This window comes from Opisthocomus hoazin, chromosome 6, assembly GCF_030867145.1.
Source record: "Opisthocomus hoazin isolate bOpiHoa1 chromosome 6, bOpiHoa1.hap1, whole genome shotgun sequence".
Lineage (NCBI taxonomy): Eukaryota > Metazoa > Chordata > Aves > Opisthocomiformes > Opisthocomidae > Opisthocomus > Opisthocomus hoazin.
Window position 1 is genome coordinate 47,096,447 of NC_134419.1, and position 23,689 is coordinate 47,120,135.

The following is a 23,689-nucleotide window of genomic DNA, read 5'->3' on the forward strand; positions in this document are numbered from 1 at the left end:
TAAAGGTCCCTTCTAACCCAAAGTATTCTATGATTCTCCAGGGTTTTACCATTTTCCCTTGCACTGCTGAGGTTTAGCAGAGCTGCTCAGTGGAGCTGCAATATGAAAAAACGTGTAGACAGCTGAGTTACAACTCATGTTCTTTAGACTTCTCGAACTAAACAGTACAGTATCACTTTCAGTTTTCTATTACTGAGCAGAGAGAGGTTTATAAATCTGATCAAGTTTATTGATGATAATGTCACAATCTTTTGCTGAGTTTAATGTGAATTTAATGATCTTCGGCTGATTATTTATAGACTGTTTGTGGTAGAGATGGAAACTGAACTTAGACCTCTGTGAGTCAGAACTGTAACAATGAGATTATTTTCCTTTCAGATGCAAACATGTTACACTCATTCAATTAATAACAAGCAAATAACACAGTGAGAGGGAGAAAGAGGTGTTTATTGGCTTGCATTTGAATCTTGCAGGACTGTAAAAAAATTCCAAGTCATTTTAACAAATTTGCATATCCCAAGTGATGGAAGAGGGCTGAGGAGAGGTGTATACACTCTTATATAAGAGGTGACATATTTGTTCTGGCAACAGGGAGGATCAGAGTTTGGTAATCATGGCCAAGGGCTTAAGCACACATCTCCGATTAGATTTAACCACCAAAAACATGGGACAGTTCCTCAAGTTGCATCAGGGGATGTTTAAGTTGAATACTAGGAAAAATTTTGTTACCGAAAGAGTGGTCAGGCATTGGAACAGACTGCTCAGGGAGGTGGTGGAGTCCCCATCCCTGGAGGTGTTCAAAAAACACGTAGATATGGCACATCAGGACACAGTTTAGCAGGCATGGTGGTGTTGGGTTGATGGTTGGACTGGATGATCTTAGAGGTCTTTTCCAACCTTAACGATTCTATGATTCTATGATGATTCTTTTGCAGTTCCTACTGTGCAATAATGTTGTGAGTCTGCTTGCCTAGATGTTTGGAGAACAGCTAGGACAGTTCTTGCTCACGCCATGCTGTGGGACTTGCTAGTGAACTGACCCTTCGGTGGGCAAGAAGAGCTGTGGTTACGGCTGTGTCAAACTCAGGGTTGTCAGGGTGTCTGTCTTACCACTGGTGTATGTCGCAGGCCCACCCTGCTCCCCTTCCTCTCCTTTCAAAGCTGAATATGAAATTCCCTATCACATTCGAAGATGTGAGAATAGGGAGAGCTTTGAGCAGGGTCTTGAAAGCAGCTGAGGCTCCACTTCTCTCCTTCGTGGCCATTGCATCGAGCAATTCTGAGTGAATCACTCTGTGCAGAATGCCTCCAGGTATCGACAGTAACTCCACAGCTCTGTTAGCATATGATTTAGAGACGGAGAGCCAGAGTGTAATTTGGACTCTTTCTGCACATGTTGAGGTTTATATAAAGTGTGCAGCACCTTTAATACTGAATTTATTTACACGGACAAACTCCCACACAAAAAATCCCAAATATTCCTCTCCAAGGTAACGCCTAATGTCATATCCACCCAGAACTGGAGGATGAGCGTAGGAAAAAGAGTAGCTTGAGGTGTTATTATATGAATGTGAACTTCATTACTAATCAATACCATCCAGAGTCTAGAACAGAGGGTTTCTTGACTCAGATGGAGGCACAAAATCTGAAGAGTGTACGTAGTAAATATAAAGCAAAGCAGGAGAGTAGAAGATAATCTTTGTTATTTCTTTAATTTTATTTTTCTCCCTATTTTTAAATTGCAAGTGCATGTAAGCATCCGAAAACTGATTGAAATGCAACTCACGAAAACCTCACATTGATATGCCAAGCAGGCATTCCCCAGGTAGGCAGCTCTAATGTGATTGCCCTGAGGTGGCAGGGCCACCCACGATGTGGAAGGAGTAATTTTTCTCTGTGCCAGCTCAGTCTCTGCCCTCCCTGCTCAGGCAGCGAGTGCCGGCTGGGATGCGAGTGACCGGATTGGGGCACTTGCTCCTTGCTGGCTGGGACCTGGCCTCCTCCCACCCCCCAACAGAGGAAACCCTGAGCTCCTATCAATGTTGCTACATCGTGTGAGGGGCTGCGGTCCTGTGGCATCTTGCGCGCCACTTGGGTGTTAGCATCTCTTGGCAGTTCTAGTCTGGTCTTAGGCTGGGCTTTGGGAGTGGGCTTGAGAACAGCTGTCTTGGTGGAGCTCGCGATTCCCGTATTCAGGGAAACAGAAAAAGGGCAACTCTCAGTACCGGTGGAAGCCCGTTTCTTGTCACCCACACCTGGTTAAGGAAGACTGCTAGTCTTAGGCTTAAACTGAGGGTTAGGACTGAGAAAATTAAACGTGTTGGGGCCCAGATTTTTCCAAGATTCTCAAAAGCTCAGAGAGATAAGAGGGCAGGAGCTGGCAGGGTCTTGTGTGTGGTTAGTTTTGTGTCTGGCCCCTGTGGCCTGGAACCTTCTGGCTTCTGTTTGGGGTACGGGCTTGTGCTGGGAGAACAGAAACCTCCATGGCTCGGGGCATCCCAGGGGCCTTCACAAAGGCGCAAAACAGTGGTGACAACCATGCTGCACTGGTACCAGTACACCCAAACTACAGTCATAAGGGGAGAAGTCTGCAAAAATAGTCATTTCATTATTGTAATGTTCTTCAACATTTAAACTTTTATAAGAATTCAGATTGTCTAACAAACTCTAGCAGATGTTGCTAATCAGTGACCCAAGCCCAGGACTTTTGTTCTGAAAATATTGGATCTTTTTAGATTTGTCTTCATATTGAACAGTGAACAAAGAGAACACCCTAGGAAACGAATTGGTGCAGATCAGATGGGAGTATTTCACTCTTATGTTTCTTGCTACTTGATATGCTAAAAATATATGAAATAGAAAGTTTCTTCTACATAGAGAGAGGGATCCTTCCATTCCTAAAACTGTTAGGACAGAATATATTGCTCTTCTGAAACCTCCTCCTGCCCCTTTTCTTCCCAAGGAGAAAAATCCATCAAAATCAGCCTGGCTCGATGAGCTGTGTTAGCTTTGATCAAAGCACATTTTTTGACAGGAAAAAATACTCTGTCAGAGTGTTGCTGTGTTAGGTATGTATCTGAGTGTGCATACATGCATATTAGCTACGTTTTCAAACTCTGAGGGGATTAAGAGCTCAAACTCATTGAAATTCAGGAGAAATGAGACATTTTGCTTCCTTGGAGATGCAGGCCCTAGAGATTTAGATCCCCAGGAGATGCAACCAGGGGAACAGACAACTATTAACTTTGACAAGAGCTCTCCATCATTTTTTCTGGGAAAATACTCCGCAGAAAAAAGTATGATGTTAGTTCCGGATTGAGGAGACAGGTGAGGATATTTAGGTGCTATTTATGTTTCCTTTTGGGCACCATGCAGCTGCATTTCTGTGATTTTTTATCAGTGTTTTAATATTACTCTTGACAGTGGTGGCATGGTTAAATCTGTAACGGATTACACTTATATCCATCTTCTATATGTGTATCCCCTCCCACACAATTTCCAGCTTCACATCCCCATGTCGTGAATGTAAATGCACAAGAAAATACATTTGGTTTTTCTTAGGTGCCTGCTGCAGGTTCCCCTGAGCTTTACAGGCCACTGCTGAAGGCACATGGAGCCTTTGCAAACACTGCTCTACAAGAACGGCCATACGGAGTCACACCAAAGGTCTGGTCTTGCAGGAGGTGGTTAGAAAAAGATCAAGCTGACAAAGAGTCTTTCCCTGGTTTAACTTTTACGCTTCTGGCATGGGGTAATTTAGTGCCTTACTGAGCTAGGGTTTGCATCTGTATCATCACATTTGCTAGTCACCCATGAACCTAATCTTCATTAATTTGTCTAATCAATTTTGCAGCCTTTTTAGGCTTTTGCTCTCTGTACCATTCTCTGGCAAGTTCCGTGATGGATGGTGAGTTTTCACAGAAGAATCATAGAATGGTTTGGGTTGGAAGGAACCTTAAAGATCATCTTGTTCCAACCCCCTGCCATGAGCAGGGACACCTTCCACTAGACCAGGTTGCTCAGAGCTCCATCCAACATGGCCCTGAACACTGCCAGGGAGGGGGCAGCCACAGCTTCTCAGCTTTGTTAATGTTTGTGCACAAGAGTGTTACTTGTACCCTTCTGGGAGCCTTACAGCTGATGTGTTCTGCAGGCAGAGGTGTCTTCCCAGCAGAACCGTAGGTCCTGGGGAATCTGAAGGTGCAGAAATGCCTTGTCCCCAGCACGGGAGCATCACCGCATCACTGGTCTGCAGCCAAGACTTCGTTCCACTGTGGACAGCCTGAAGCTGCTTCCCAGCTCTGCTCTTGCTTTCTCCGTCTCGGGCCTGCTGCTGAGGGAGCAGCGGCTGCCTGCCTGTAGCCCAGCCAGACCTTGCGGGACATGCAGCGTCCCACGGGTGAGTTACATGGGCACTCAGCGTGGCCAAGAGGTGCGGCTGCAGCAGAAGCGGCGTCCAGCCATGTGAAGACCTCCCACTCCGTGCTCTTGCATCATCAGCAGGAGCAGCATCATCAGCAGGAGCAGCAGCACCACCACCCCCAGCAGCTCCCAGCGGGAGCGCTCATCGCCGCTGTCGAGGTGTTCCACCGGCAAGAAAGTCTAGTTTCTGTCGCATTTTAAAGCATTGCAATGGAGAACTCTTTGACTGGTTCATTTCTTAGACGTTTCTTCAATGCAGGCTGTTAATTAAAAAACCAGGGAACTCCATTAACACATCGGTAAAGGGCAAGTGATTTGCCTCAGGTCAAGTTTAAACAGCTAAGCCAGTATGTAAACTTCTCCTTGATTGAAAGCTGAGAAATGAAGTTCCTTTTCAGCAGCCAAAAGCTTTGTCTGTGAACAACTTCCCAGAGTGGCAGAGTTTTTAATGCTGTAATTTATTGGGTGACATGTTGTTTAAATTAGTGCAAACACCTTTTATGTGCAGAACAGCAAAACAAGCAATGAAGAAAAGCTACTTTGTCAACTTGTGTTGGTGGTTAAACCCACTTTTTAGTACGTTGGCTAAAAATTACCTGCTGAATGTTAAAGATGCTTTCAGAAATTCATGCAGTTTGAGAATTAAATGATCAAACCAGCTCATTAAAAGAACATTTTGACTTCTGCATTTTTAGTGTGCAGTTTCCTGGGTTTTTTGCTATCATAAATGTGATTGTTTCCTTTAAAACAGCAACAATCACGTTTCCTGCTTGTTGCCGCTGTTAGATTTTCTTCCTCTGTAGTTTCTCACGATTATCAAAGCTAAAATAAAGAGAAACTTCTTTTAACTCTTAGAAACAGAGGGCTGGCTTAGATAATTAAAGATAGCATTCAGGAAGAAGACAACTTTCTACTTTACCTTCTCCCTGACTCATGTGTTTGGACAGCACACACACACTGCTAGCAGGAGAACCTGGGAGAGTTCCACTGATTCCTCCAAATCCTGTCTCAGAAATGAGTCCCACAGCTCCCTGCAAAGTAATTGGTCTAATTAGGTGGTGGGAAGGAGCTTCTTTAAATTCCTCAGAAATTAAGACGTGTCATCCGCTTAACATCTTAGCATCTGTTACTGCCTCTTGCACATTTCTCCACTACATCAGTCTGAAGGACACTTTCCTGGACCTTTCAGAGAGGGAAAAAAAAAAAAAACAACAACAAACCCAAGCCCTTGGAACAGAGAAGAAATTGAAGAAATTGGCCCTTTTTTTTCAGTGGGATGGAGCATGTAAGGCATTTCACCCCCTCTTTGTTCCTCAGTTTGGTGCACGTTTGTCTAGGTGAGTACAATGATCGCTTTGTTAAGTAAAAATGTAGGAGGATACCGGCATAACCTTAAATCCTGTAGTAATCGTTACTGATGTGGTAATGTCATCCTGAAATATTTTCCGTGGCAACCGATCCCTGTGCAGACGTTACCCTCTGTGTTTATAGATTTGGAGTTTTGTTTCAAATGGGTTGTTTTGAATCTCTTGACAGTCAGTCGGTAGAATGACAACTAATTCGTTGTTTCTTGTTTTTTTTTTATCTTTGTTTGCTGTTGTCTGGCAGCAAGTAAGTAACTATTTAATTGTGGCTAATTGCTCGTGCAGTAGGCATAATTTTAAGACACAATGTGCTTAGAATACTGGGTAAGGTGCCGAGGCACTGGGAAAGTTTCAGACTTGCGTGTGTAGAGTAGAGGAGAGGTGTACGGTCACTGCAAGCTGAAAAGGTTAATTTTGTAATGAAGCTGTCCAGAACTGATTGAGATTTTTATTTAGAGAGATCCTGCTACTTGATTTGTTTATGTTGTGGGCTTTTTTTTTTCTCCATATACTCTCTCTATTTGCTGCTATATGAATACTGGCACAGTGTCACGCAGAAATGATTTTATTATAAATATCTGTACAGAAACAGCTCAAAAAGTCCGTTGCAGCAGCTGGGTATGTTAAAAGCTCATAGTATTCCCAAAAGAGCTCGTGTTTACTGAGAGTCAGGTAACAAAGCCAAACAACCGCCACCTACAAAATGCTTTTCTTTGGCTTCTGTTTTGTTTTAATTGCAGTTCAGGCAAATTATGCCCCCTATTTCTTTGATAATGGAGCCAGAAGCACAAACGGGAACATGGCACTGCTCAGCCTTTCGGAGGACACACCTGTTGGTCAGTATTAATATTAGTGTGTTTCAATTGTGAAGCTGGAGCTGCTTGCTCTTTTGATTAGCAGCATTTATTTTGTTGTAGGTTGTTGTTATATGCTGTGGTCTTACATGTTTTTCTCTCAAGCTTTTAATTGGCCTCGATTTAAAATGACATATTTGAATTATAGCTGCAATTTAAAGCTGGATTTTAGCTCCCCTTTTCTCGGTCCATCAAATCTATTCACAGAATCAGAGCACAGACCTATGGGGTCAGAAATAAATTCATGGTGGTGAGGGACTTGCCAATTCTGTAAATGCTAATAAGAAAGCCTAGTTGCTAGTACTTTTATCAGCCTTGATAAAAGCAAGCTGTGCATTGGAAAGTAACAGAGGCATGATTTTCTTCAAACGTTTTTCATGCTCATGGTACAAATGGTGGAAAACATTTCTACTTTGAGTGAAAATGGCTTTGTCTAAATAACTGATGTTTTTTAAAAAGGCTTAGTTTTGTTTTATTGAAAATTCAAAAATTGATACATTTTTCAGCTTTGAACATTTTAAGGCAGGTCTATTTAAGCTTCTTTTAACTGTAGTGGCATTAAGAAAAAATTAAGAAGAACAAAAAAGGTGATTTATAATCAATATTTTGTATGGGGAAGAATAATTTCCCAACACTTAAAAAATTTTATGTCAAATATATTACAGTGATGAACACCACTTTGTATTCAAACACTGCGCTGAGATTTTGTCTAGGATTCGCTCCTGTTTGTCTGTAGCTCTTACAGGCTAAATCAGAAACGTCTTTAGCTGTTGCATATTAAGCACCAGAGCACCCGTTTATCAGCTGCCTGGTGCACAGAGGAGAAAGATGGCTGGGCGGAGCGGGGCACCCAAACCCCTCCGCTCCCAGGGCTGAGGTAGCTGGGGCAGGCAAGGGTGAGGGCAGGATCCTGAGGGCACAGACCCTCCGGGAGACCGACGCTGCCACCTTTGCCTTCCTAAACATGACCAGGGTCGCTCACTGCTCTGGGGAGCAGCTGCCTGGGGCTTGTTCAGAGAATCCATTTCTGTCCCAGTGGTGTTAAAGCCAGCCAAGATCCGCACTGGGCATGCTATGGGTTGGGGAGAGGGTGGTTGAGAAGCAGCGACTTCTCCTTTGCCTGCTCGACCAGACAAGAGGAGGGGGAGAAGGTGGCAGGTAGCATAGAAGTGACGCATCTAGCCGATGAACTTAAAAAGAGCTTGCTTATGATGCAGCAGGGATTTGCTATAAGCTCGGTCAAGCTGAAGTGGAAGCCTCAGCTGAAGGCTGACAGCAAGGTGCTGGTGCTTGAAAAAGCCAGAGTCAGACCAAGGAGCTGCGATTTTTTTGCTCTACTTCTGCACATGGAAACCACACTTGCTCAGCCTCAGCCATGTGGACAGCCCTGCTGATTTCTGGAGTAAGATCAGCCAGTGGAGTCACCTGTCTAACAGTGTAGATAAGGCTCATAATACCAGCTAGCCACAAAGTGGGCCCCCGACGCAGTCTGTTTGGGGTGGTGTTTGCCAACTGCACTGCTCGGACTGCGAACAGTTACAGCTCACTCGCTTGCCGTCAGCCTCCCGTCCCCCCGTGTGGTGCCCGCTCGCAGACATTTAGGGAGCATCAGCCACTGCTTTGAGCCTCCGGCCACCTGCGTGGGGATGGGGACCTAAAGATGGCACAGAGCTGTGGGGATGGGGAGCTGAAGATGGCACAGAGCTGCAACACACTCAGTGCTGTCCTTACCATCAGGACCACAGTGCTACGGGGTCTCCCAGACGACAGCACTCCCTGCAGCAGCAAAGTACAGCGGTAATTTTCCAGCGCTGGGACTCAGTGCATCTGATCCGGGGCTGCAGGCAGGCAAAAAAGGAGACTTGAGAATGCCTCGACAGCAAAACTGCAGTGTTGAGGGATCAGCGCTTGTGTTCGTGCTCTTGTAACTAGCCTAAGAATAGTGATTAAATATGTAATGGGCTTTTGCATGTGCTTTTGTAACATTAGCAACCAAACTAGGTATGTAGAGGTCTCTGGAGAGTTTGTTCTTTGGATGCAGCAGTGAAAAAGCTGGAGGTGCTCCGTCTTCGGTGCTGCTGTGCCTCATGCCTGCTGGCTTCATCCACAATGAGCACAATCCATGTGTTTACAGGCATTTACACTGGGTAGCTTGTACTTCTAAGTTGCTGTGTGAATGCGCTTTAAAAGACAAGAGAGAAGCAGCTTCTGGCTTAAGGCTTCAAATGTGCCACTGAAAGCATTTATCTGAGGTGAAAGGTTAGGAGGTGCTGAGTTTAGGCTTTGTCAAAGGGCCTAGAGAAACCCTCAGGAAAAGGGACATAAGAGCTTGCTTTTGCGAAGTGCAGGTGTGGTAGTTTTGCCACGCATCTACCACTGCTTCTCAGGGCTAATTCCCAGAACACCTTCCTCCAGAAGCAGGAGAAGGAATCTCGTCTCTCGTGTCCATGTGCGGTCCCGAGCATCCACACTCCAGCAGTAATTGTTCAGTTTGAGCAGGATGATAGTGACAAAACAGGGGAATTAAAACTTCCAGATGTTTGATTCTGGATGGCTTCACTCAGGCTTAGGTGCTGCAAAAATGGGCATGTTGCCATTAGGTCTTCCCTGTGCTTAAAATTTGGAGTCGTAGGCAGGGTGCTTTTCTTGGCAGTAGCCAGTGTCTGATCTGAGCAATGCCATGAACAGCAGATTTTACAGTCTGTGGCCCCGTTGAGATTACAAGCAGTTGGCAAAATGGTACGTTAGTTATATTCCTAGGCATCTGTAGGCAAGGGACATGCAACATTTTGGAGAACCGAAAGGAAATGGTGGATTCCCTATGTGACCACAGAAAGAGAAATGGCAGCGCTGAAGCTGCATGAACTCATCGCATTCAAGAAAATCAGATTATCATGCTCTCATCATCCTTAACTTGACCTTCTTTTCCCTTGTGCAGTTGTGCTTACTTACAGGTAGTTGTGAGCTACCCAGTTACATACATTGTGACATAAGTTATTGTAAACCCAGTTACATACATTGTGACATAAGTTATTGTAAACCCAGTGAATATTGTTTCTGTGCAAAAGCTTGAAAGTGTCTGCAAATTCCCGGATCCCATTTATTGCTGTAGAGACCCCTCAAGGCAAGAAGGGCCTGAACAGCAGCCCGTTCCAGTGCCAGATCTCAGAAGAATGGGAAAAGTAATGAGCTGAAATAGCAGTTGCAGTTTGTGTGGCTGTTTGGCAGGGCAGGTGGGTGATTAGCTCCTAGTGAAGAGTTGCCTGTGTACATACAAAATGTACGTGTGCTCCTAATCAAGGTGTTAAGGCATGTGTGGGATGCTATTTCAGGTTGTTTGCTTCATCTTACCTCGCTAATCCCTGTAAGCCCTCGTAGCGGGGACGGAGTGGCACTGAGAACAACTGCAGAGCGAGGAGTTGGTGCATACTCAGAAGGCCTAAGTTCATTACTCTGTCAAAGCCCAAGCAACATCAGTGCTCTGGAGATCTTTGCATGCTTCTCCTCCTTGCATTTTTCCTTTCTGTTTTCCCCATGGCCCCAGGTATGCACTCATCCCCATTAAAAGCCAGTTTGCAGTGGCGGTGCTTTGATCAAAGCTACAGCTGCCAACTACCTACCACTGGCTACCTGACCACTTCAGGTCCCTCTGTCCTTCAGGCTTCCCCTGTTGTTCCTGCATGTTCCTGGCCTCGTTGCTTCCCATCATCCACAGCTGGCTGTGGCAAGCCCTCTTGTCTTCTCTGGTATCCATTGTTCCTTCTCTGTTTCTGTCACTCTGCTGCTCCCCAAACTGCGGAGACTCCCTGCTAATGTGGTTCCTGGTCCATCCGTCAGTGCTCGGCCATCCTGCCCTGGCATTCTTCTGTCTCGCTGTAGGTGTTTCTGTATTTCATTCAGGACAGACATAGTAGCCGAAACTGCAAGGAAACTTTTCTGCTCATGATTATTTTCCAGCCCTCCTTGTCATAAAAAATATCTGAGTGAAAGAATTAACATGCTTCTCTCTTAAATTATAATTCCCTTCTGACTAGAAAGGACATAGGCATGGACAGTGTAGCCCAAATTGTGTCTTCACAGAATGGTAGAGGTTTGAAGGGACCTCTGTGGATCATGTAGTCCAACCCCGCTGCTGAAGCAGGGTCACCTACAGCAGGCTGCACAGGACCTCGTCCAGGTGGATTCTGAATATCTCCAGAGAAGGAGACTCCACAACCTCCCTGGGCAGCCTGTTCCAGTGCTCCGTCACCCTGAGAGTGAAGAAGTTCTTCCTCATGTTCAGACGGAACTTCCTGTGCCTCAGTTTGTGCCCATTGCAACCTTGTTGCTGTCTTTTGTCCTCCTGTGTCTTGGAATTGAGACCCACCAAGACCTTGCATTCAGACAACACCAGAAAGACTAAGTGGTTCAAAGGTGCAAAAACACTTAACTTTTTTAAGAAACTAAATTCTCCCCCCTAGGAAAGCTAGAAGCTACCTGAACAGAACTGTTAAACACAGCCTGCCTTCTGCATCACCGCAGCAGAGCTGGCGCTGTGCAGAATGGGGCTCCCCAGCAAAGCCGAGCACTGCACAGAGATGCACCCAGGACTCACAGATGTTACAGCCTTTGCTCTTGTTTTTATGCTTCTAATGGAAACCACAGATACATCAGAAAATTGCCCTCAGATGGCTTCGCCTTGGGGCTGGTCACTGCGGGTACGATGGGGACACATTGCTGCTGTCCGTGAGGTGATGTTTCGGGTCGCATGCTGAGTGCTAGCTGACGAACACCCCTCTCCCCACTGCAGGGGCTTGCAGCTGCAGGGCCAGTTTCAGCTGCAGGTGTAACATCTATGGCTTCTGGGCTGCCAGTCCTGGCCATGTCTCCGCTTTGCCAGCCCGCATGGTGTGACGGGGTGCAGGGAGGGAGCAGGAGTTGCCTGGGTGTGCTTAGGAAGGAGCAGTAGCTGTTAGTGAATGGGAAAAGAGCCATTTTTGAGGTAGTCTCAGTGTGTATGGTCCATGTCCTCCTGGAGCCTGAGCTCCCCTGTGATTATGTGGCTGGAGAACCGCCCAGCGGAAAAGGACCTGGGGGTGCTAGTCGACAGCTGGCTGGACACGAGCCAGCAGTGTGCCCAGGTGGCCAAGAAGGCCAAGGGCATCCTGGCTTCTATCAGGAGTAGTGTGGCCAGCAGGAGTAGGGAGGTGATCATGCCCTGTACTCGGCACTGGTGAGGCCGCACCTCAAATACTGTGTTCAGTTTTGGGCCCCTCACTACAAGAAGGACATTGAGGTGCTGGAGCGTGTCCAGAGAAGGGCAACAAAGCTGGTGAAGGGTCTGGAGAACAAGTGTTATGAGGAGCAGCTGAGGGAACTGGGATTGTTCAGTCTGGAGAAGAGGAAGCTAAGGGGAGATCTTACTGCTCTCTACAACTACCTGAAAGGAGGTTGTAGTGAGGCAGGTGTTGGTCTCTTCTCCCAAGTAACTAGCGATAGGACGAGAGGCAATGGCCTGAAGTTGCATCAGGGGAGGTTTAGATTGGATATTGGGAAAAATTTCTTTACTGAAGGAGTGGTCAGGCATTGGAACAGGCTGGCCAGGGAAGCGATGGAGTCCCCATCCTTGGAGGTGTTCAAAAAAACGTGTAGATGTGACACTTCGGGGTATGGTTTAGCAGGCATGGTGGTGCTGCGTTGACGGTTGGACTTGATGATCTTAGAGGTCTTTTCCAACCTTAATGATTCTATGGTCCTGTGGTGTAAAACAGCCATCTGCAGGCTGTGTGTTAGCTGTCCATCACCTTTCCTGGTCAGGAAACAGGCCTTTGGCTGAGGCAGGCGGAGAGCAGACGCGGAACCCCAGGCGAGATGGTATTTGCTGCGACATTGAGAACAGAGGCATCCTGTCCTGGGAAGATGGCCATGGATGTCCCCCTCAGCATCTTGTTAACAGATGTCAGCTGTGGTGGCAAAGGACAGTGAGGGGACTGAGCATGAGTCCAAAATCTGCTTGGCATGTTTAACTTGGCAGGGAGGGGGTTTGACTGCTGCATGTTGCACAGAGGAGAGGGACAGCGTGCCTTCAGTGAGAGGGCAAAACCAGCCCCGGAGCACATGGACAGAGACTGGCCTTGAATAAATTTGAGTTAGAAATGAAGTAAAACAGAGCAATGACATCAGGAGATGGCCATTCAGCCTGAGTGGCAGGAGCAAAGAGCAAATGGCTTTTAAATGGAATAGGAAAATGGAGCGAAAGTCTGGCGTGGGTCCTGGGAAGCAGCTGTAGCAGGGAGCAGCATGCAGCTCCCAGGACTTCCCCGACCCAGCCTGCTGTGTCATCCCCTTGGTACTCAAAGCATCCAGTTCTTCCGACCAGGGCCCATACATGGCATTTGCCATATCCCCGGGAAAAGACTCTTCTCTTCCCTTTTCTGTCTGACAGGGAGAGGCTGTTTACTTGGTACTCGCCGAGAAGATTTTAGCAGGTTTTTTTCATTTATTTCCTTTTCAGCAAGTGGAGGCATCACACTGAGAGGAGATTTTTAATTGGCATTAACACTGTGCTGAGAAGTGTTCCCAGGGTGTTAATGATATGGAGAGTATTGTGCAGTGAAATCACAATTCAGACAAAATTAGGAATTATAGAAGAGAATTTTTGATCCAGGGTCCAATTTAAAAGGCACACAAGCGTCCTGCATTATGAAAAATGAAGAAGTATCAGCTTTAGCTAGGAAGCAAATAATCCAACGTAAAGATCATTGGTGTCCGTAGCTTGCTCAGAAACCTCAGTAATGTCAGTCTGTACCAATGTCAATGTTTCTTCCCACATTTAGCAGCAAGAAAATTCCTGCTTTCCTTATGAGAAAATTCCTAGAAAATGTAGGAGAGAAAATTAAGAGATTGGAAGAACAAGCCCAGAGTCAAATGTATTCACCTAAACTTTCATAGTCTATTCTTTTCTAGCACATGCCCTGTGATCCCTGAGGAGGGGTTTGCAGTCCATCTACTGCCAGCACTGGTAGTTCAGGGCAGCCCCAGGCACAGCACGAGAGCCTGTGCCTGGTTGTTGCCGCAGGCTCTGAGAGACCCCAGACACAGGCTGCCGTGACCATCCTGCTTCTCCAAGACCCCAGACGTGGGTTGTGGTGTCCATCCTGTTTCTCTGAGACCCCAAACGTGGGTTGCGGTGTCCATCCTGTATCTCTGAGACCCAAGTTGTGGGTTGTGGTGTCCGTGCTGTTTCTCCACTGCCCAGGCAGCGCTGCTCAGCCACTGCTGCAGTCATCTGCATGAGCTAGAAACAGGCAGGACAGCCAGCAATATAAAAAGTGGAAGGAACATGAAAAGTGAAGAGGAAGGACAGAAAAGCAACAAAGAAATAAAAACTTCTAAAGACCAAAAAAGGCTGGAGAAAAGTACTGTACTGATAACGATGCCAGTGAAGTGCTGACAATTGACACCTGCATTCTCCATTTGGCCCCAGCTGTGATATTAAGACAAAGCTTTCGAAAAACAAGAATAAATGCAGTCAGTGCTGGTGCTGCAGAACCTTGAACAGTCTTGAAATTTATGTCTCTTATGTAGACAGCTAAATCAGGAGGCAGATGTCTTTTCAGGACATTGTTTTGTATCAGTCTCAGTTTATTCCTCTCCGTGTATTTCTTTGTACTTATGCAGTTCAGTTGTTACAATCAGAGAAGCGTCTCATCGTACAGATCATTGTCTTTCCCTAATAGTTTAGGGGGATCTCAGTTACAGATGCGTTGCTATTGTCTACTCTGTTTTGTGGAAAAAGTCCAAGAAAAATATGGAAAGTATTTTGTAGTTTTGTGAGCCTGTTTTGCAAATCTTGACTATTTGTTGGCTGGTTGAGCCAGCTCGTAACAGGGTCTGTTGTTTGTGCTCCTATGGGCCCATTGGTTTTTGCAACGTGAACATTTTTCTGTACAAAGTTGCCCAAATATTGCCCTAGTAATTATCATAAGAGAGTTTACTCAGAAGTGAGCACAGATCCCACATGGCTTGGCATAATCTCTGGCTATGCAAAGAAGGCAGTCATGTTTTCTAACTATCACTGCTGATGCCTGAACATTGTATGTCCATTAAGCCCACTAATCTGTTTGCTTCACATTTTGCATGCCGAAGAATAAGTAAATGGGGAGCAAAATGTCGCATTGCAAAACTGAGGAAACATTCAAGAATCTCACCTGTCAGTGCTTTAGGCAGGACCTCAGCCGAAGCTCTGGAGTTAAACAGAAGCTTATGGAACTGGTCAGTGAAACACTCCTGCAGGGAGGATGTAAGGAGAAGAGTATGACTTTTGAGAACAGAATTAAAAATCTCTCAAACTCAGGGCCAGAGTAGTTTAAAACTGGAGTCTTCTGGGTTCCCTGTAACAGTATTCTTCCTTAGCTTTGTGCTAACTTGCTGAGCAGGGATCCTTCCATCACACCTTTGCATCCCATGCGCAAGCAAAACTCACTACTAACCAGTGAGTCACTTGGCTACAGTTTTTCCAGTGCAAAGAACTTTGCTAGATATAAAGCAGAGTTTTTGTTTCGAACCTCTGCAACTTGAAGATCTTGGGTACCTCACCCAAGGCACAGCAGACTGGAAGGAAACAACAACAGTGTTTTATATTTCAGGCTCAGTTAACTGATATTTGTAAAGTGCTGGAAGTTCTTTGGATGAAGATATTAATGCAGAGTAGAATGACAGACATGTAAGTTTAAGCAAATATTGCCAATAAACCCTCACCATGTTTTGAAAACGTGGGTGTTATAACTCCCCCAGGAAGGGCTGCTTCTGATAAACAAAGTCAGTTCACTGAAAAAACTGGCACCAACTTCTCAAATGTTTAAAAATAGAAAGAACAATCTCTCTTTTCCCAGCTTGTGAAAGAAATACATTGGCAAGTTTGGAGAATTATTAATTGGCATGAGCATGAGTGGGTGTGTGAAGCAGAGAATTTAATGAGAGGGAGCTAATGAGGGGGAGTGGAGTAGGAAAGAAGACTTTTGCATCTATTGGTTCTGAGAGTAAGTGGAAAAGTCTGCAAATGTCCTTGCGTCTCCTGAGCTTCAGAGCCTGGGTCCAGTCCTCAGTTTAACCAGCAGGCTAAAAAGTGGCACTCAGGACTGTTGAACTATCTACTTATCCGTATTTCCCAGTGAGTGGGTTTGAGTCACAAAACCTTTGCATGCCACAGGGTAGCTCAGTTCCTGAGGAACAGACCAGTGAAATATTCACTGACTGAAGTAACCACCGGGCAATGCTGTTGAATGCCAATTTTTCAGGTACCCATGTGTACACTCTGAATGGAACTGATCCAGAAGGGGATCCTGTGACATATGGCCTGGGCTATGAAGCTGGATCAAGGCGCTACTTTTCTGTTGACGAGAACCTTGGAAATGTTACACTGATCGAGGAGCTTGACAGAGAGGTACAGTGAAATGGCACCACTCCATGTGTTCATGGAGTTTCCTTCAGTTTAATTTGATCTGTGGCTTTGAGGGACAATGTCAACTTATTTGCCCCTGAAACATGTAATACACTTTACAGTTCTGAGACATTATACTTCACTCATCACAGTGATTTTCAGTTGACTTGTGCCACTGACACTGCTATCAAATTTTTCGGCAGCTATCTGTCCAGCGTTTGCCAAAAGAGGAGTTTACTCTTTATTCCTGTCTTTCCCCACCTGTACCCTACCAAGAGCTTAGGGGCATTTACAGCCCTCTAATCCTCAGAGATCCCCTGTTGTTGGGAGGAAGTAGAGATTTGTGTTTGCAGTGTCCCAGGACACTGCTCTAGTCACATCATAGCCCTTTAGCCCAGGTAACTGTGTGGCTTAAAGATGTTGCCACCAATAGTGGCCTCAAGGCAGCCTTGTTCTGGGAACACAGGCATTGAACCCTTGATGTCTCCTTCATGGGGAGGGGCATGCAGTACTTAGCAAGCCCTTCAAAATACCATATACTGAGACAGAAGAATTCCGAATCAATCGTGCCTTTTTAGGGAGTGTTTCTTGAAAAAGGTGACTGATTTTCACTAGCACTTTACAAGACAAGAAGGATTCCCAGACCAACCATCTCTTGACAGTAGCCACATAAAGTCCAAGGAGCCCTTCAACTGGAGCCCCTGAGGGGTCTTCCTAGCCTCTGCTGTGGTTGCTTTGTGTAATTAGTTGTTGCTTTCATCCACCTGCTGAGAGATATTTACATCTGCAGTCCCTTTTCCAATCAGGGCAAAGGCCATTTCCCTAACAGAAGGTTTTTCTTGCTTTATAGAAGGAAGATGAGATTGAAGTCATTGTCAGTATTTCAGATGGCCTGAGTACAGTAAGTATTTCATTGTGCTGTAGCTTGTCAAACTGTCTGTCCCTGCATACATCCTTCTGCTAAATTACATTACAGGGACTATCTCATTTTATCAGAAAACATAATCTCGTTCGAGTCTCACCTCCTGTTTCAAGAGCTGCTGAACTCCCAGTAACTGAAGTCTCACTCCAGCTCCTTTCTCAGCTATTTGAGGATAATTATAATGTAGTGTGAGCTGAAAGACTGACTTTGTGGCCTGCAGAATTACAGCAGCTTCCTACAGAGTTTCGCTGTCAGCTCAGTAGGATTCATACCAAAGAAAACTCTGGATGCTTTTTGGAGAAGTGTGTGACCTTATAGCAACTAGTTTTGGACACTCAACAGCTGGCTGTGCTTCCACTCTTGCAATGTTTCTCTAGCACGGCATTAAGAAGATTTGCTCAGGCTAAGGTGGTGGGAGGTTTCTTGATCACATCTAATCATTAAGGACTTGCCTGAGGCGTTGCACAAGCATCCAGTCCTAGTTCTACAAACTCCCTTGGCATTTTCAGTTTACGGACAGATGCTGTCACAGCCAGGATATTAGTCTGCCTGCAAGAGGACCTGGGCTTCACCACTAGAGGTGCCACAAAAATGAGACCTGCTTACTATCCACAAGACTGGATAACTCTAGAGCTTATCTCAAACAAATTAACTGAGATTACTACAACAAACGTTTGGGAGGGGCCAGCATCCTACAGGCACAACTGCCCTGGGAACCTCTGTAAACATGAAATAATGGGATTGCATCCACATGTCCACTTGCAAACAGCTGGGAAGTTTGTAGGTCAAATGTACTTGTTTCTGTATTTTTAGAAAGAGAACACACATTTTGTTCAAGATAAATTGTTACATATTAGTAGCATACTATTAACCTAGTATCATGATATAAAATGAGGCTTTAATGAATGCTTTTGGAGGCCGGGTACCATCTTTTACAGTCTTTTATGTATTCTCATAAAATACATCATGGTATCTTAAATGCCACAAACAAGAAGAAAGAATTTTGAAAATCATCACCAATCTGTAATTTATAAAGTACTCTGAGATTCCTTATTTAGTGTGGAGATATCTGGGTGTTCTCCACAAACCAAATTCTTGTGGATTATGGGAAAGCTGCCGGGCAGAAAAGGACCTGGGGGTGCTGGTCGACAGCTGGCTGGACACGAGCCAGCAGTGTGCCCAGGTGGCCAAGAAGGCCAAGGGCATCCTGGCTTCTGTCAGGAATAGTGTGACCAGCAGGAGCAGGGAGGTGATCGTGCCCCTGTACTCGGCGCTGGTGAGGCCGCACCTCAAATACTGTGTTCAGTTTTGCGGCCCCTCACTACAAGAAGGACATTGAGGTGCTGGAGCATGTCCAGAGAAGGGCAATGAGGCTGGTGAGGGGTCTGGAGAACAAGTGTAACAAGGAATGGCTGAGGGAACTGGGAGTGTTCAGTCTGGAGAAGAGGAAGCTAAGGGGAGATCTTACTGCTCTCTACAACTACCTGAAAGGAGGCTGTGGTGAGGCAGGTGTTGGTCTCTTCTCCCAAGTAACTAGCGATAGGACAAGAGGCAATGGCCTGAAGTTGCATCAGGGGAAGTTTAGATTGGATATTGGGAAAAATTTCTTTACTGAAGGAGTGGTCAGGCATTGGAACAGGCTGGCCAGGGAAGTGGTGGAGTCCCCATCCTTGGAGGTGTTCAAAAAAAACGTGTAGATGTGACGCTTCGGGGTATGGTTTAGCAGGCATGGTGGTGCTGGGTTGAAGGTTGGACTTGATGATCTTAGAGGTCTTTTCAAACCTTAATGATTCTATGATTTTCTGTATTTTTCTTTTATGTGCTCAGTTTTAGTAGTGCAAAGGTATTCTATTACAATGTAATTTTCATTGCCTTTGACTACAGCTTAGTAGGCAAATGAACAGATACAAGTTGAAAATCAGCTTGAGTCACAATATGTTCTTCCTTTTCTACTCCAGGTTTCTGAAAAAGTCAGGATCCTTGTAATGGATGCTAATGATGAGAGCCCAGAGTTCATCAACACACCTTACATAGTCCAAGTGCCAGAGGTTGGTGAAGTTCCTTTGCATACTGGAAGTATATTTCAAAAGGATGTAGCAAGGAGGTAGTATGTTTTCAGTAAAATAATAAGACACACAGGACTAACCTGCATTCTTTTGCTTTAGAGTTTGTGTAGATATTTAATATTCACTGCAAACTTAGGGAATAAGTCTGTAGGTACTTAAGATGTGCTATTTTGTGGGTAAGCTCCAAGACGTGAGTCATTGGGAGTTCTTAGAATTTACTTCAGTGAGAATTGTACACGCTCTGTCTTAGCTGAGATTTTCTGTCATTTTTATTTTAACAAGTGTTTCTTCCTTCTTGTTCTTCTCCAGTTTCCTCCATTTTTAATATCTTTCCTCTTCTCTTTCTGCTTTTTTGTTCCCTCAATGCATTCATATTCTTTCTACCATCGCACTCTTTTTCTGCCTCCTTGCATGCCCATTTTTCATTTCTTCTTAACTCACCTGGTTTTCCATTTCTGTGTGACTCTGGTAACTCTTTCTCATCACAGAATGCTCCCTCTGGTAGCAGTATCTTTAAGATTGAGGCAGTGGATAAAGACACGGGTTCTGGAGGAAGTATCACCTACTTCTTGCAGGTAAAGTATTACTTGTACCTTCAAAAATCACCTCTCATTTACTGAGATCTCAGAAATCAGGTTAAAAAAAGATTTTGAGGGTTGAGCCTGCAGCTAGTGCCTATAGGACCAATTTTCTGCCATGCACAAGAAAACAAGCTTTGACAAAACGGATGTTGTCCAATTGCCGGCAGCCAAGCGCAGTCCAGCAGGCAGAAGGAGGAGCTGGAGTTGCCGCTGTCACTCCTGTGCTTGCCATCAGGACTTCTCACGGCAGGGCTCTTATGGGCCTTCTCGTTGGAGTGATGGGGAGAGCAAGTCTAACTTGTAAGCTTGTATGCATATGAGATTTCTAAAGCATGAAATAGCTTTCATTAGAAAGCAAAATGTGCTGGAAACCCAAATGTGCATTTTGGTGTAGCAGGCTGGTGCATCAGTGAGACCTGGATCACTCTGTGAGATGTGAGGTATTAAGTCTTCTCCCTGACAAAGACATGCTTGCTTGAAACCAGCCTTTCAGTTCTTGCCCACTGATGAAGAACAGAAAGGGCTCCGGATTTAAAGCTGAATTTCTGTATTACAGACCTCCTGCACGCCGAAAGGGCAACTTTTTGCATTATATCCTTCAAATTCCTTATTCCCCCAAGCAGCTTCGTCCAGACTAGCTGCGGTTCCCCTTATTTAAGAGGCAATAGAAAAAAAACAAAGCCAATTCGTTGCAATATTTACTTTGGATACCAATATGGAAACAAGCTGGAAGATATTTGCATAGCAGTAAAGCTAATCCTGTTAAGAGCTTGGGCACACGGTGAAAGAACACCTTGAGTGCCTTGTTGAAATTTAGTTTTGATTTCACCAGTTATGATCCATGTAAAAAGCAACTTGAAGGATTCAGTTTTGCATAGGACTTTTTCCATTAAGCTGATAGACTATGAAGCCAAAGAACAGCAATTTTTAATTTCTATATCTAGTTGATATATTTATGTGGCAAAAATGATACTAAAAACGTGTATTTTTTGAAGAAATGTTGCCGTGTCTTTCGGCCAAGTCTCCTGGAATTCTCAAGTTGCACAGAAAAAGACCTCTCCGAAAGTCTGATGTAGGCAGGTGGTGAAGTCCACTGAAAAGGCCAAGATTATCCAGCAGTGGCCATTGTGTATGGATACCCAAATCGAGGTGTGTTTATAGATATCTCCAGTCTAGAACAATGGAGGGAGACATTTTTTAGCCCTTTTTTGGAAATCGGATGTCTTTTAGGTTTTTTTTTGTATACCACAAAAATCATCAGAACATCACTGTATTGACAATAATCTATGCATGCAAACTTTCTGCTTTTTTTTTTTAAGCCAGCAGAACTTTGAAACACTAAGGGCTAACCCCTTTTTTGTTCTTCCTTTTCCCATCATCTTTTTTGTTAAGCCTCCCTACCTCTTTCCATGCAATGAACTGTGTTAACCAAAGTTTAAGATTTCACAATGAAATACTAAAAGATTAAAGCAAAAATCTATATTGCAGGTGACTGATTTATTCTGAATAATGAGAGGCTCGTGGCTGGTTCATGAATTGTTCATAAACACACAGAGGTGAAATTCATCAAATACATTATTCACCTAAACCGTATCATTATTCTAGTGTTTCTCTTTAGCAGATGAAATAAAAGATGAATCCCTACGGCAATCTTATTTCCATACCTGTAATATCTCGCTGTTTCTTCTCTTTTCTTCTAGAACATCCATGCTAATAAGTTTACAATAGACCGTCACAGTGGTGTCCTGCGCATCAAAATAGGGGTCACCCTGGACTACGAGAAATCAAGAACACATTTTGTCGTCGTTGTAGCCAAGGTACAATGCTTTTATCAGAAACTAGGGCAGGTGGGGGGTTGTATTAGAGTAGGAATGATTAGCTTACAAGTGTGATTTAAAGGGTTGCTGAAACATGAAGCATAAGTTTGAGGCAGCAGAGTCACTCCCTCTGTAATATCTGGAGGTGTGGGGTGTAAAGTGGAAAAGAGAGGGAGGAAAGGTGACCAGTGTCTGCTGCTGAACAACATCTGGAGGCATCTGGGAGCAGGTTTCCCACATTTTGCTCGGGCCCCAGCACCAGGATGGTGAGCCCCGCTGCAGAAAGCCACCTGTGCGTTTTGAGAGTCCCCTGGAATGGAAGGGTTGGGGTGTGCAGCCCCGGCTTCAAGAAGCACCAGCCCTTGGGCGGATGCAGGTGCTCAGGGATCGCTCGTGCTGTCCAGGGCATGGTACTGCGGCAGCAAGGGCAAACCCTGGCAGGCAGGCGTGCAGTGTGGGTTGGAGCCATCAGCCACAGGAACATACAGGGCACAGCTGGAACAGTGCCACACAAGTGACAGACTCCTTTTCTGGAAATATCTGTCGATATATTTTTTCTTTCACTTCTCTGCTGACTTGTGGCAGGAGCTTATTCAAATCCTGCAAATATTGCTGTACAACCCTTCTTGCCACTGTCGATTTCAGCAGCCCTGCGCCTGTGGCACAGCTGAGGATTTGTAACAGGCATTGAAAGTTTATGGATTCTGACGTAGTCTCGCAGGATCCTGTGGGGACCTGTCACACAAACAGACCCACATGGGTGGAAAGAGGATGATTTTGCTGTTACTTATAGGGACTTTGAGTTTCTTGTGTTTTATGAAAAACATACGACTCTTTTTATGTATTTATTTAGCCAGGGTTCAGTTGAGGAGTAACAAAATTTGGCTTAAATGATGCCTCTGGGTCAGCAAGGAGGAAAAAGATGAGCACGTCTTTTCCAAAAAGATAGAATTCTAAAAAAGAATTAGTACAGCAGGCACGCTGAACAGTTCATGCTCTTATACACCAGCATGACTACCGACCTCCAGCCGGTGCTCTGAGACTGAGGGTGTTAAAAGCTTCTGAAATTGCGAGTCATCTTTCTAATTGGCTCTGCTGTGTCAGTAGCACAGAGTTGATTGTAGCGAAGCCCCCAGAGACTGTTTATACACGGTGGCTATCTAACAGTTGTTGGCTGTACAGCTCCTCCGTGCTTTCACTTTATCATGTGAGAGTCCCAAGGAGACTTTGATCTTGTGCACTGTTTAATTTCTCCCTAGAAATGCGCTACCTTGCTACTGCACGTTGTCTTGTGTTTATGACAAGAGTATATGTGGGATGAAAAGCTGTAGACCTTAGTCACTAAGTTTTTGCATCAGTTTCTAGAATTCTTTTTTCCCTGTAAAAAACCTTGAATTCCCTGTCCCTTGTGTTGTTGATAAGAGATCATGTGTGACTGCATACATTGGCACGACGACTTTCAATATAAGAAATTACTTCTGAGACACTGCAAGCTGTCTTCCTAATCAGAGAGGGAGCAGGACAAATGGAAAAGTGAAGGGAACAGGGCAGCAGAGATTAATCTGTGTTTTGAGGGAGAGGAGGGATTCCTTGGACTGTGCTTCTGAAGGCTCATAAGGCGCATGCAGTGCCATAAGCTGATTTGCAGACATTTTTCAGCAGAGGGATCTGATGATGACTTCTCTTCTAGGATGGTGGTGGGAAGCTCAGGGGCGACAACAAAGTGTTTTCAGCCACAACTACAGTTACTGTCAATGTGGAGGATGTTCAGGACACTCCTCCCATGTTCATCGGGACTCCCTACTACGGATATGTCTATGAGGATACACTCGCAGTAAGTGCTGGTTTACGCCTGTAGGAGAATGACAGAATAGTTTGGGTTGGAAGGGACCTTTAGAGGTCATCTAGTCCAACCTCCCTGCAATGAGCAGGGTCGTCTTCAACTAGATCAAGTTTCTCAGAGCCCCGTCCAACCTGACCTTGAATGTTTCCAGGACTGGGGCATCTACGACCTATCTGGGCAACCTATGCCAGGGTTTCACCACCCTCATTCTAAAAATTTCTTGCTTATATCCAGGCTAAATCTACTGTCTTTTAGTTTAAAACCACTACCCCTTGTCTTATCACAACAGGCCCTGCTAAAAAGCCTGTCCCTGTCTTTTTTAGAAGCCCCCTTTAAGTAATGAAAGACCACCACAAGGTTTCGCCGCAGCCTTCTCTTCTCCAGGCTGAACAGCCCGAA

At 45.0% G+C, this 23,689-nt stretch overlaps 1 protein-coding gene across 1 annotated transcript in view; it reads left to right on the forward strand.

Moving 5' to 3' along the window:
- The first annotated feature begins 5,403 nt into the window (after window positions 1-5,403).
- CDHR1 (cadherin related family member 1) overlaps window positions 5,404-23,689 on the forward strand; it is a 48,552-nt gene continuing 30,266 nt past the window's right edge. Inside the window, exons 1-8 of the mRNA XM_009939139.2 lie at window positions 5,404-5,759; window positions 6,527-6,622; window positions 15,919-16,064; window positions 16,912-16,962; window positions 18,942-19,031; window positions 19,538-19,624; window positions 21,331-21,447; window positions 23,138-23,281. Of these exons, the coding sequence (XP_009937441.2) occupies window positions 5,699-5,759; window positions 6,527-6,622; window positions 15,919-16,064; window positions 16,912-16,962; window positions 18,942-19,031; window positions 19,538-19,624; window positions 21,331-21,447; window positions 23,138-23,281 (792 nt within the window). The 5' untranslated portion in view covers window positions 5,404-5,698. The remainder of the gene's footprint in view (window positions 5,760-6,526; window positions 6,623-15,918; window positions 16,065-16,911; window positions 16,963-18,941; window positions 19,032-19,537; window positions 19,625-21,330; window positions 21,448-23,137; window positions 23,282-23,689) is intronic.